At 50.3% G+C, this 12,142-nt stretch overlaps 1 protein-coding gene across 1 annotated transcript in view; it reads right to left on the bottom strand.

Moving 5' to 3' along the window:
* The window catches only part of SORL1 (sortilin related receptor 1), a 607,546-nt gene that overhangs the window by 99,476 nt on the left and 495,928 nt on the right, over positions 1 to 12,142 (bottom strand). Inside the window, exon 29 of the mRNA XM_086949665.1 lies at positions 3 to 187. Within this exon, the coding sequence (XP_086805791.1) occupies positions 3 to 187 (185 nt within the window). The remainder of the gene's footprint in view (positions 1 to 2; positions 188 to 12,142) is intronic.

The raw sequence follows: 12,142 nt of genomic DNA, 5'->3' as shown, positions 1-12,142 counted from the left end.
ACCACGTTGCTTGGTCCTGTCCAGATACACTCCACCACTGTCTGGTTAACCGCTTTAACTTTCAGGCTCGGAACTGCTGGTCTTGTACCCAAGGTCACAACATGTTCAAAAGATATAGGACTGTCACCAAAAGCAGTTTTGGCCCAGGCAGAAATTTCATACGCTGTTTGCGCTGTTAGATTACGCACTATAGAAGACAAAATGAGCCAGTCATTTAACAAAATGTACACCAGCTAATAGGAAACAGTGATCAAAGCAGGGTATTGAACAATATAACAGCTTTGCACTGATACATCGAGATTCTGTTGTGTTTTACATGTGTCTCTTTAACATTGCAGGTTTTCCTTATTAGATTGCTCTGTATGATGCGTTATGTGGGGAATAGAACGCAATAGCTACTCATTTTGCAAGATGTACACCTTTGCATAAAAGAAGTATGATGGCATCCTTGCATTTTATCCCTTCTCCACTGCTGGTCACGTGGCTGTCCACTTCCAGGGAGTGACCATTTCACGACTGCTACAGCCCTCAACAGTGGACTAAAATGGTAAATCGAAGAGAAAAAAGGATGCATTTTCGTTTACTCACTATGTTTAGGTATTAGGGCTGCTGTTGGATATTTTACTAAGAGATACAAAACAATCAATAGAGCCTTACAACAGTGAAAGAAGATCTGTAGATGACTAATTCCTCTGGCCAATATATTCTGGTCAAAACAATGGGAAAACGTCGGACTAAGCACCCACCACACCGGAGTTTCATGGCAGAAAAGGAAACGCATGGAAAACTTTACTTACAATTAGTTTGCAGTTTGTAGTGCTGTCAGCATTTCCAGTGCATACATCTAATTTCGAGATCCAAACATTACAGTATCGGGCAATCACTGAATGAACCCTGATCGTATCTCCGAAACTCACAGTTCAAATAACAGACGCCACATTAGATGTTGCTATCTTTCCCCCTAACAAAGGTATTCTGTGTGTTAGTATGCTATCATGAGAACCCAAGTCTACTAATCGTCCTCCAGAGTAGAACCATGAGGATTTGGGTTCTATTCTCATTTAAACCATGTATTAAATGTTGCTTTCCTAGTGCTTCATCCCCCCTCCCGTGCTAGAACGAATTGAGGGGGGGGGGGGGGGGGGGTGAAAAGGCCAGACACCATGTAGGTTGAAGAGACCTTTATTTAGCTGTCAACGTCAACATTCCCGGGCATGACATGCCGCACCACGAGACTTCACCATCTCACGTTCCCCAACCCAACATTCTAGACACCAACGAGACCCAACGTACCGAGTTACTTACCTTCGGTAACGATGTATCTGGTAGAGATGATTCTAGCCGCAGATTCCTTCACGTAGAATTATACCAGGCGTGAGACTGGATCCGGAAATTTTTTGCCACAGCATCCCTGCGCGCTGGGGGGGAAGGGCACCACGTGACTCCGCCCCTGCGTCGTCTGTGCAAGTGACGTCAGGGAGGTCACACAAGTCCCGCCCCGGCGCGCCTACGTCAGTTTTCTTCTGGGGAACTTTTCCGCTCCACAATGTGGAGCCATCAGACAAAACTGTGAGAGTATAGCAACAGTGTGCAAAAAGGAATGATGGGGAACAACACTGCAGTACCTCAAGCAGGCATAGAACTGAACAGCAACCCTGCCAGCACAAAGGTAGCCGCCGCCCCTTCCCTCCCCCCCACAAAGTCAAGAACACATTAAAATTGTCATGAAAACATATGATAGGACCACAACCCCAACCAATTACAATGAAGGGGAACCAGTGTGGGACAAACAAGGCACGACAAGACTCCCAGACAGCCCCCAACACAGAATGCAACAACCCTTGTATGGAACAAGGGAAAAGGCCCAACCAAAAGACCACCCCACCTAGAGAATAGCAGAGGGGGCAGGACTCCTAGCAATGAAAGGGGGCAGGGGCAAGAGAAGGAGGAATAGGCCCCAACCTGGGGCAACTAGAACACAAAGGCACAGAAGTACCTACAAACCGACCCTCTCAAGTGCCAAAAGGGGAGGAAGAAACAAATAAACAGGACGAACATCCTGCCAGCAAAGAGCGACAGAATGCCCGCACTGAAGACATAGCCACCCACAGGGAGGCGGATGCAGAAGACCGAACCAAAGGGTCCTCGCAGAACAGGGAGGAAGAGCAGGCCGTAAAGGAATCTGCGGCTAGAATCGTCTCCACCAGATACATCGTTACCGAAGGTAAGTAACTCGTACATCTGATAGAGACTACTAGCCGCAGATTTCTTCACATAGAATAGATACCCTAGCCAGGTCACAACAGAGGGTCCCACAGGGGCCGAGTCCCAAAGACAGGACGAGGAGCCCCGACCCCAGACAAGGGGAACCCCCGCAAGGCAAGGCGAAAGGAGGCCAAAGCACCCAACGGCCACCCAAGGCAACAAAACCTCCGCCCAAGGGCAAGGCAAGGAAGAGGAGCACCAAAGGAGAAGTGCAACCTAGAGACTCCAAGGAGAAGAGGCAGAGCGAAGGCAAGCCTCCTCCCACCAGACACACACCCAGTGAAGAGGGCCACCAAGCCTAACTCAGCCAGAAGGCAAAGACAAGACAGAACGGCGCCGTCCGCAATAAGCAGGCGGAAGCCGAAAAGGGGCAGCCCAAGGTCACCCAGGAAGAACCGCCCAGCACCCCACAGGGACAGACTGCACCCGAAAGGGTACAGGAACTCAGGGACCATCTCAACCCACAGGGAGGAGAGGTAGAACTGAGTGCAAGGCCCACTGGAAGGAGCAGACAAGGCAAGGATGACTGTCCCACCAAATCGCCAAAAAGGCACAATTGTGCAGAAAAACAGCAGGTCAGCACCAGCAAGTGCAGCCAGACGCCGAAAGCACGGCAGAAGGATGCGCTCAGGGCAAGCCAAACGTCAGCCGAAGACCGAGAGCAAGAAGGAGAGAAGGGTCCGGACACGCTCCAGGGAGGTGTCCGCACCCACAGCTCAAAAAGAAGTGGAACCAGGCAGGGCCAAAACGCCGGGTCGCAGACAGCAGGCCAGACCAGACAACAGCGCAGTGACCCTGGAGAAGGACAACCACAAGTCAAGCCAGCCCAGCCATCAGCAAGAGGATTGCACCTGCAACATACCTTAACGCCACGGAGAACAGAGGCCCGAAGGTGATCACAACTCCCCAGCGCATCACAGAGCTATATAACAGCTACCATTGCCCCACATAGGGCATGTTACATCCCAAAACATGGGAACCTCTTGGGAACAAACGTCTGCAGCAGAGGACAACAGAAAATACCTGAAGAAAAACCCAAAGAAGGCTTGTCAAGCAGCCAAAGAGAAAAAACAGCAGGCCTAGTCTCAGGGCCAGCATGGTGTATAAAACCCAAAGCAAAAACAAACAGTGGAGAAGAAGGGCCGGCCAGCAGCCAACAGAACCACAGTCCCAACAAGGAGGACCGACTGGCCATGAAGCACACAGAACACACAACTAGGGCGACCTGCCCCAATGGACGAACACCTCCAAGAACCAGATCAACCCACAGGTCACTAAGGGGGGGAAGGAGGAGGAGGAGGAGGGAGAAGCCCCGCTAAGAATCTCTGAATGGCCGAGTCCGCAGGGGCATGGAACAAAAGAGCACCATCGAAAGGAAGGTTCACCAGCCGTTCCCGAATGTTCTCCAGGAACACTGTCTTGAAGCCAGGCATGGCGACGAAGGGCAACCGAAGAAGCCATGGCAAGACCCAGCACCTCCGAGATGTCCAGAGCGGAGCGAAGAATAAACGCCGCCAGCTCCCGGCCATTCAACACATGGTGCCTCAAATCAACACAAGCACCCTGCTGAGAAGCGGCAGACATAAGGGACTCCGCCGAGTCCCACAAACAAGAAGTGGCCCTAGCCAAAACACACAGCGTGTTAAACGCCCTCAGAGCAGCACTGGTTGAGGCGAACATATTGCGCCCCCAGGAGTCCAGCCAGCGGGCATCCCGTGACGGGGGGGAGGGGACAACACGACAGAGGGAAGTGCATTCTGCAAAAGGGGGCCTCTGGTAGAGGGGTGGAGGGGAAAGACATGCGGCGCCAGTTGGCAGAAGTGTTGGGTGCAGAGGTGTTGGCCCGGGTCCCCCGTGGCGGGATGGTCCCCCAGTCAAGAGAAGAACCTCGTAGCGAGGGAGCAGCAGCTCCCTACCACCAGAGCCCTGATGGAGAACCTCCAAAAGATAATCAGGGGGAAATGGGAAGCTGGATCTCACCCATGCGCAAAACTCCCACAACGTGGAACAGCACGGGCGAAGGGCCGCAGCCGCCTTCGTAGGGCTCCGCGGAGGGGAAAGCAGCTCCTCTGTAGGCGACGGCAGCAAGCCAAGGCGGCCATACCCCAAGCCAACCGAGGTAGGAAGCAGGGCAGGAGTAGGAAGAGGGCATGGTCGGAAAGAAGGAAGAGGGCGGGGACCTGCGGCTCATTTGGCAAGTGGGAGACGGGAGGGCGTTAGGAGCCGCCTTTAGAAGACGCCGGGGAAAAAGCCACGACGCGTCGGCCTGTTTCCGGGGAGGATAACACCAACAAGCGTCGAACCTCTGGAGCAGAGGCTTCCGGGGACGAATCAATGACCCAACGCCGTCCTGGCGCCGTAGAGTCCGCAATCTGAGGCAGGAGTTCGTTATCCGACGCCAGTGGAGATGCCGGAATGACCTCCGCCACAGCTCACGGTGCAGGAGACCGGGGCTGGGCTGGAGCCAGGGCGACAAAGGAGCGGCACAGGACAGGTACCGGTCTGACCTCCGTCGAGGCAGCCACCTGCGTGGAGGAATGAGAGGGACCCGGGGAGGGACGAGGAGTCCCCAGCCAGCCTCAACACAGGACGAGAGGGGCCCTCCGCCGACCCCTTTAGCGCGTGCCAGGACCAGGAGCCGCCGGTGCCGAAGCGGCATCACCTCAGCGTCAGACAAGATTGCCGCCTGTCAAGAGGACTGAGAAGGGCTCGGGGTGCGACACGAGCCCCGGTGACCTCCCGCGACACCACAGGGACTCCAGCCAGAGTTTTACGTCGTAGCAGAAGCGCCGTGGTCCGAAGGAGGGACCCCCGAAGGGCCGCATCCCGACGGCACCACATCATCCGAACCTGGATCCGAGCCAGTCGGCACCGGAGCTGCCGGCGACGCCACGGAGGGCCCCGCTAACTGCAAGGGATCCGCTGACGTCCCAGGATGGGAAGGAGGAGGTGGAGAAGCCAGAGAGGCCCGCAAAGCTGCAGCATATGTCTCCATCTGGGCTCTAGTCGCCCCCACATGGGAAACGGTAGATAGGGGGACGACATGCCAGGCCGCACCACCCGCAGAGAACCTGTGCCCCCAACAGGGCTGGAACCGACCCTTGGGGACAAACTGCGACACTTACCGACAGGTGAGCGACTCTCCTATGACTTCGGAGAGGGACGATGTCGACGAGGGAAGTAGCGGGTTCAGGAACCCTCCGCAGGGGTCAAGTGGGGTGATGACGCCAACCTGGACATGCAGTCGAAAGAAGTTTTATCCAGCGCTCCCGCCGGGACTTCGGTTTCATCTGCTGTCACGCCTCACAATCGGTGGAGTTGTGGTGTTCCCCCAAACACCACATGAAGATGGGGTGAGGGTCCGTCGCCGACATCAGGCGTCCACAAGACGAGATCGTCTTAAAGCCCGCAGCCATTCGCACACTGTCCCCACACACACACACAATAGCGTAAAGGGAAAAAAGGCCTAAACAGGTCCAGATCACGATCCGGATCCGCGTTGCACGCGGAAAAGGAAAAAACTGACGTAGGCGCGCTGGGGCGGGACTTGTTAGACCTCGCTGACGTCACATGCGCGGACGACGCAGGGGCGGAGTCGCGTGGTGCTGTCCCTCCCCCGGCGCGCAGGGATGCTGTGGCAAAAATTTTCCGGATCCAGTCTCACGCCTGGGGATAAGTCTACGTGAAGGAATCTGCGGCTAGTAGTCTATATCAGATATGCCTCCCTTCTTTAAAAGAAAAAACAAAACACCACAATGTCACAATGGAAATGAAATCTGTACCAAATGAAGAAAATAATATTACAGTCCAGTTTCGCTGGACAAACATCAATGGTGGAAAATTAACATTTATCATCAAATTTAGCACTAAAACCTAACACCACAAATCTTGGAATATATTACATACTACATAGTATAATGCTTACATTTAAACAGGAAGTGACTTCGATTGCACAGGTTTTTCACCTTCAGGCACAGGGACTTCCTCCACGTTCAAGCTCTTTTGCACCCGACCAGACTTGGAGTTCGGAACTATCACCACCATGCTTTCATTCCACGCTCTGTCATTCTCCAATACCACTACATGATCCCTGACTTCTTTTACCCTCATCAGTGCAGACAATCTTGGAGAACCTTTTATCACATAACAAGGCCTTTTATCCAAACCCAGCCTCTAACCTCAACTGGAAATACTCTGCATGATTTACCTACAGTGCTGTACTTTCCTTGCACCACCAAACGTACACCTATTACATGCTCAACTTTGGCAACATCCAACACTTTCCTAACCATCCATTCTTTGTTCAACCTCCAGCACGGAGGCTCGAAGTACTTTTCCCAGCCTAGTCGCCACTGAAAAAAGCCAAGCATCAGGTAGGTTAGAGAGACCTTTATTCAGCTATTAACACCAACGTCCCTGGAAAGCAACTGCAGCACCAGGTATCGTCACCATCTCAATGTTCCCCAACACAAAATTACAGACATCCATGAGACCAAACAGTTGGGATTCTGTTCATCTGGAATAACCCTTGCCAGGCACAGTTATTTGTGTAGAGTCATCTTTCTGGAGCTTGGTCACAACCAAGGAATTTGGCAAAATGTTTTTATTCGATACAGGGGACAGCACCCAGTAGTTACTAACCCTTGAATTGTATACCCGGTATGGGAGGATGCAGTGAAAGGAGGTCAGAAAGCACATTGGTGCTTTAGCTGCAGGACATATGATTATTGGAGGGGTACTAGTTTTACTATTATGGGAGATAGTCATACAATTGCTGACTAATGTTAAATGTTGCATGCTTACTGTTAGCACCCAAGGAAGTGGAAAAGGCATTCTATAACCTTTGCCTAAGTCTGGCTAATAGCATGTTTGCCAAAGTCCAAAGTCATTTGTGTGCCAGAGACCAGCAGTCATTGCGAGCCACTGCAAAACTATCACCATAAAAGCAGTAGAACTGCAAGAACTTGGAGTGGAAGTAAACACAAAGCTTGTTGGGACAGGCAATGGACGGTATGAAAGGTATCTGCGCTGTGTGGGAGTCATTTTATGTAATCAGTTGCCTAGCACTGAATGAATAAACAGCGGCAGGCTGGCCAAGCTCATCAGTGTGTGCGGTTTCTTTGAATCATCTTATAAAAGGAATATGGTGAGCATAGCCATGAGAAGAACAAGTAATGCTTTTCTGGTGGATATTATAATTGCAGATTGCTCCTCTTAGAAAACTCCTCAGGAACCAGAGTTGATCCAAAAACTTTTTTTCAGCAGTGCTGCAACGCACCGCTAGCTTGCACCATGCAGCTCTCCACTGGCTTTGTAAAGTCCTAGAAGTGACGGAGCAGAGTTGCATACACTCGGCATACCAGAGAGGCACTGGCGAGGCTGAAATGGAGTACTGTGAACGGAAAATGCTCCTGCTCTACCTTGAACCGCAGATACAGTCTGTGGGACTGCCGGATATGAAACTAAGTGTCCTGCAGGCTCAAGCAAACCATACAGTCAGCAGAGTCCAGGGCAGACAGGATTTGTGCCGGCATGAGCATTTTGAAGGCATGCAGGTGCTGAAGGTACAAACTAGACCCGAGTCCCTGTCTTACTTAGGAACCAGGAAAGTGTAAAAATAGCAACCCTGTCCTTTTTCTAAGACTGGCACCCTCTAAATGGCATCCTTGGAGTTTAACGCCTGCACCTCTTGGAGAATGGAAAAGTGAAGTGGGGGAAATTTTTGGAGGGGCAAAAAGAAAGTGCTGAGCATAGCCATGTTGTACAATTTACAAGATTCGTCTGTCGGACATGATTGATCGCAGCCCTGGGAGGAAATGATGGACTCTGCTCTCCCACCCCCAGTTTATGGGCATGTGTCACTAAGCGCAAACTAACGTATTTTGGTAGCTGTTGCAGCAGGGGGAAAGGAACAGGGTACTGTTGCCCCTGCTGGACCCTGCACTGTACTGGTTGGGGACAGTGGCTCTGCATATACTCCAGCTCTCTGGAATATCATGCTGCAGTGTCGTTGATGGGAGAAGAACCACTGGCACACAGGGATCCGTTGAGGAATCAGCTCTGCGACAGAAGATCTCAAAGGTGAACTACTGACATGGTGACTCCTCCCACCTTCTCTTTAGGATTAGAGTGGTGTTATGGGGGTCAAATTCTGCTTCGCTTTTATCTTTATGCCTAAAAGTACATTTTGAATTATCATAGAACTTCCAGCACATAGTTGACTGCTCGCCGAAATGGCACCAAGAGCGAGATTAAGACAGTGCCGGTGACTGGAGCAGAAGTGGGACTTACTTGAAGGTCATGAGCACTTCTTGTGTGAGGGGACATGCAGCTGCTCCTCCCGTTTCTAGATCAGCTTTGAGTGCATGATAACACATTTACCAAATGACTTAGACTTAAAGCCCAAGCCCAGACACCAGAGACACACCTTGTGCAGGTCCATGACAAACATCTGTTTTCTGCAGTTGTGGCATGGTTTTATAGGACAAGCTATTTACCTTCAGCCAGGCGTCCCTCCACAAAGTCGGTTTCCTCATGCCGATGGCAAACATTTTGCCAATACTGTAAAGAATGTCCATTTGATCCCTTGTCTGCCTCTCTATCAGATGTTCTTCTGTTTATTCTCTCTTTGGCCCAGCAGTCCTCTGCTCTGGGCACTCTGAAGTGCTTCTTTTTGGGTCTGCTTTTCTTTGTCTAACAGATCAGCCACTTTTTTAAAATCTCCTCTTGTACAGAGATTTTTGTCTTGTACAGAGATTTTTGAAGGGGTTAACCCATCTGTTTCCTTCTTCTCCATTTATTATGCCCCAGTGGAACCTTAATTTGGACCTTACTTTTTTGATGTGTGCACCGTTTGAGCCGCAGCAAAACTGTCCTCTTCAGGTGCTCACTATCAAAACAGCCTTTTAGTGGCAATAACTTTTGCCAGTAGGTGAACAAACTGTAGGCACGGTCATCTCAGCCTCCTTACCCGACCATCTTTCTGTCTAAAGTAATGCTTCGCACTAGGGCATGGTTTCTGCCTAAGGTGGTAACACCTTTCAATCTGGGACAGTCCGTTACCCTGCCCACCTTCTATGTACCACAGCACCCTTCCAAGGAAGAGGAGCATCTTCACAGTCTGGACCCAAAATAAGAGCATTATCATTCCACCTTGATTGTACAAAAGAGTTCCGGGTGGATGACCAACTCTTTGTATGGTACGTGGGAGCGATGAATGGGCGCGCTCACACTGGGTCATTCTCTGCATAAAACTGTTACGCCTTGGTAAAGAAACAACCTCCTGAAGGACTTAGGACATCTGACAAGAGGCCACAGGGGCATCTCTGCACAAGTTCAACAGACACTACTGTCTGTACTCGCCGGTTCGCAGGGAAGGCCGCACTGCGGATTAGTGTTGGTGTCAAGGCTGTTTTCCTTCATGGCCCTAGTTGTTTTTGACAAACCATGGTCAGTCACTTCATGGCTCCGTGCTTCCAGCGTGGAAAGTCGTGAAAGGTACGGATGTCAGGCGCCGGTGTGGCGCCTATATAGATGACACAAACGTCACGATGAATCCTACAATGTCACTCAGAGTCGCCTGATGCCATCTATCGGCATGCAGGAGTACTGCAATCATAAATCTTCCAGATCCACCCGGACGCCTGGACATTTAAAGGTAAGGAATGTACAGCTAGATGCCTCTATAAGATGTGGTGCTTATTTTCAAGTCCACTTCACTTCTAGTAGGGTGTGGAGCTGCATGGAGCCGCATGGCACCACCTAGCAGATCGTGGGAGCACCGCTGAAAAAAAGCATCAGATCCAGACTGTTAGCTGGGGAGTAGTCTATGGTGAAGAATCTAGGGATAGAAGTATTCATCAGAAGCAACACAAGCTTTGAGTCCCTCTATAGTGACAGCTATTTTGGGGACAAGCAGAGGTGCCTTCCGGGAATATGTTTGTGAAAATGAATTGACAAGACTGTGTTTTCTTCAGAAGGGGGAAAAGGAAGGAAATCAAATCTTACTTTATAAAAAGTTGATTGGACAAGATATGGAAGCAATTTTGGTTAGTTTTTTAGCTACTTATTTTGGTCTATCACATTTGTTTGGTATATTGGTATATTAGTTTGTGTGTTAAGGGTTTATTAGTATAGGTAATCCTCAACTGTTTTTGTCTGAAGCCAGAGAGCCCATACTGCCATGGAGACAGAGGAAGAACATATAGGACAGCCATTTTTAACAGGCGGAGAGAGAAGTTCACTTCTGTGGAAACAAATTGTGTTGTTACATGAACCTGGGATGGAAAGGAAGAACATATATGACAGAGTTCAGGAAAAGGTGTGATGGTAAGGCCAGAGGAGTGTATGAGATGTCGCTATGAATGCGGCCGCAACATTTTGGAACAAAAAATAAATCATTTTCTAGAGCAACAATTTATGCTCTGGAGGTCAAGAGCAGATGGAACATAATTGGAATTGTGGCAAGTTTGAGAATTTTATTAAGGTGAATTTAGGGAACTAGCGGACTCATTTACACAAACTCAAATTGTACACTGCACAAACAATCTAAAAGTGACTTGACCTCGTGTTTAGACCACAAAGCAGCTGTGGAAATGTGAATATGCTGCATTTTGTTTTAAAGAGATCAGGAGGGAGAGAGTAAACATACCAAAGAGGTTTGTGTGTTGAAAGTCAAGAAAACTGAAAGGGATCAACGAATTAGTGTGGGAGACAAAAAGAAATGGAATGCTGAGTATAGATCGAAATGCTTTAAATGTGGAAGGTCTAATCATTTAGCAAACAGTCAAAAATGTTATGCAAGGGATGTTCTAAGGCCAAAGTGTGCTGCGCATAGTAAATAAGCATGAGTGTGATAGGAGTTAAGATGCTCATGGGGGAAAAGAGATCGGAGGAGACTCTAGAGACTAACAAAGCAGAGTTGCAAGTAGGGTAGGTTGATAAGTTGGAAGATAACTTGATTATGCAAGAGTACCAAATAGAGATAATCAACCAATCAATCACGTGTTTGTTAAGCGCTACTACTCACCCGTGAGGGTCTCAAGGCGCTGGGGGAGGGGGGTTTCGCAGGTTCCAGTCCATCAAGGAGGGGGTCTGTCGAAGAGCCAGGTTTTGAGGTTTCTTGTGAAGATGGGGAGAGATGTTGTCTGTCTGAGGTGGAGAGGTAGTGCCAGGCTCTGGCCGCAAGGAAAGAGAAGGAGCAGCCGCTTGATCTGGTCTTTCTGGTGCGCGGGGCCATCGCGTAGGAGAGCTGGGCTGATCGTAGGGTCCTTTGGGGTGCGTGGAATTTGAGTCGGCTGTTCAGGTATGCTGGTCGGGTGTCGTCCAGGGCCTTGTGAGCGTGGGTGAGCATCTTGAAGGTGACTCTAGCTTCGATGGCGAGCCAGTGGAGTGTGCACAGATGCTGGGAGATGTGGCAGTGTCTTGGCAGGTTGAGGATCAGTCTTGCGGCGGCGTTCTGAATGTTCTGTAGCTTGCGTGTGAGGTTTTTGTTTATTCTGGCGTAGAGTGCTTTGCCGTAGTCAAGTCTGCTGGTGACCAGGGCATGAGTGACGGTCTTTCTGTGTTCGAGGGGGATCCATTTGAAGGTCTTCCTTAGGAGGCGGAGGGTGTGGAAGCAGGAGGATGAAACGGCATTGATCTGGCGGTCCATTTTGAGTTCGGAGTATAGGATGATTCCCAGGTTGGGTGCGTGGTCCGTGGGGGTGGGCGGAACTCCGAGGGCGGAGGGGGCCACCAGGTGTCGTTCCAGGCGTCGGGGTGTAGGCCCATGATGAGTACTTCTGTTTTGTTGGTGTTTGGTTGAAGGCAGCTGTTTTTCATCCATTTGGCGACAGCTTCCATGTCTTCTCGAAAATTGTGTCTGGCGGTGTTGGGT

The sequence above is a fragment of the Lissotriton vulgaris genome, unplaced genomic scaffold (genome assembly GCF_964263255.1).
Source record: "Lissotriton vulgaris unplaced genomic scaffold, aLisVul1.2 SCAFFOLD_911, whole genome shotgun sequence".
NCBI classification, from domain to species: Eukaryota; Metazoa; Chordata; class Amphibia; order Caudata; family Salamandridae; genus Lissotriton; species Lissotriton vulgaris.
This window is presented reverse-complemented; position numbering and strand designations above follow the sequence as displayed.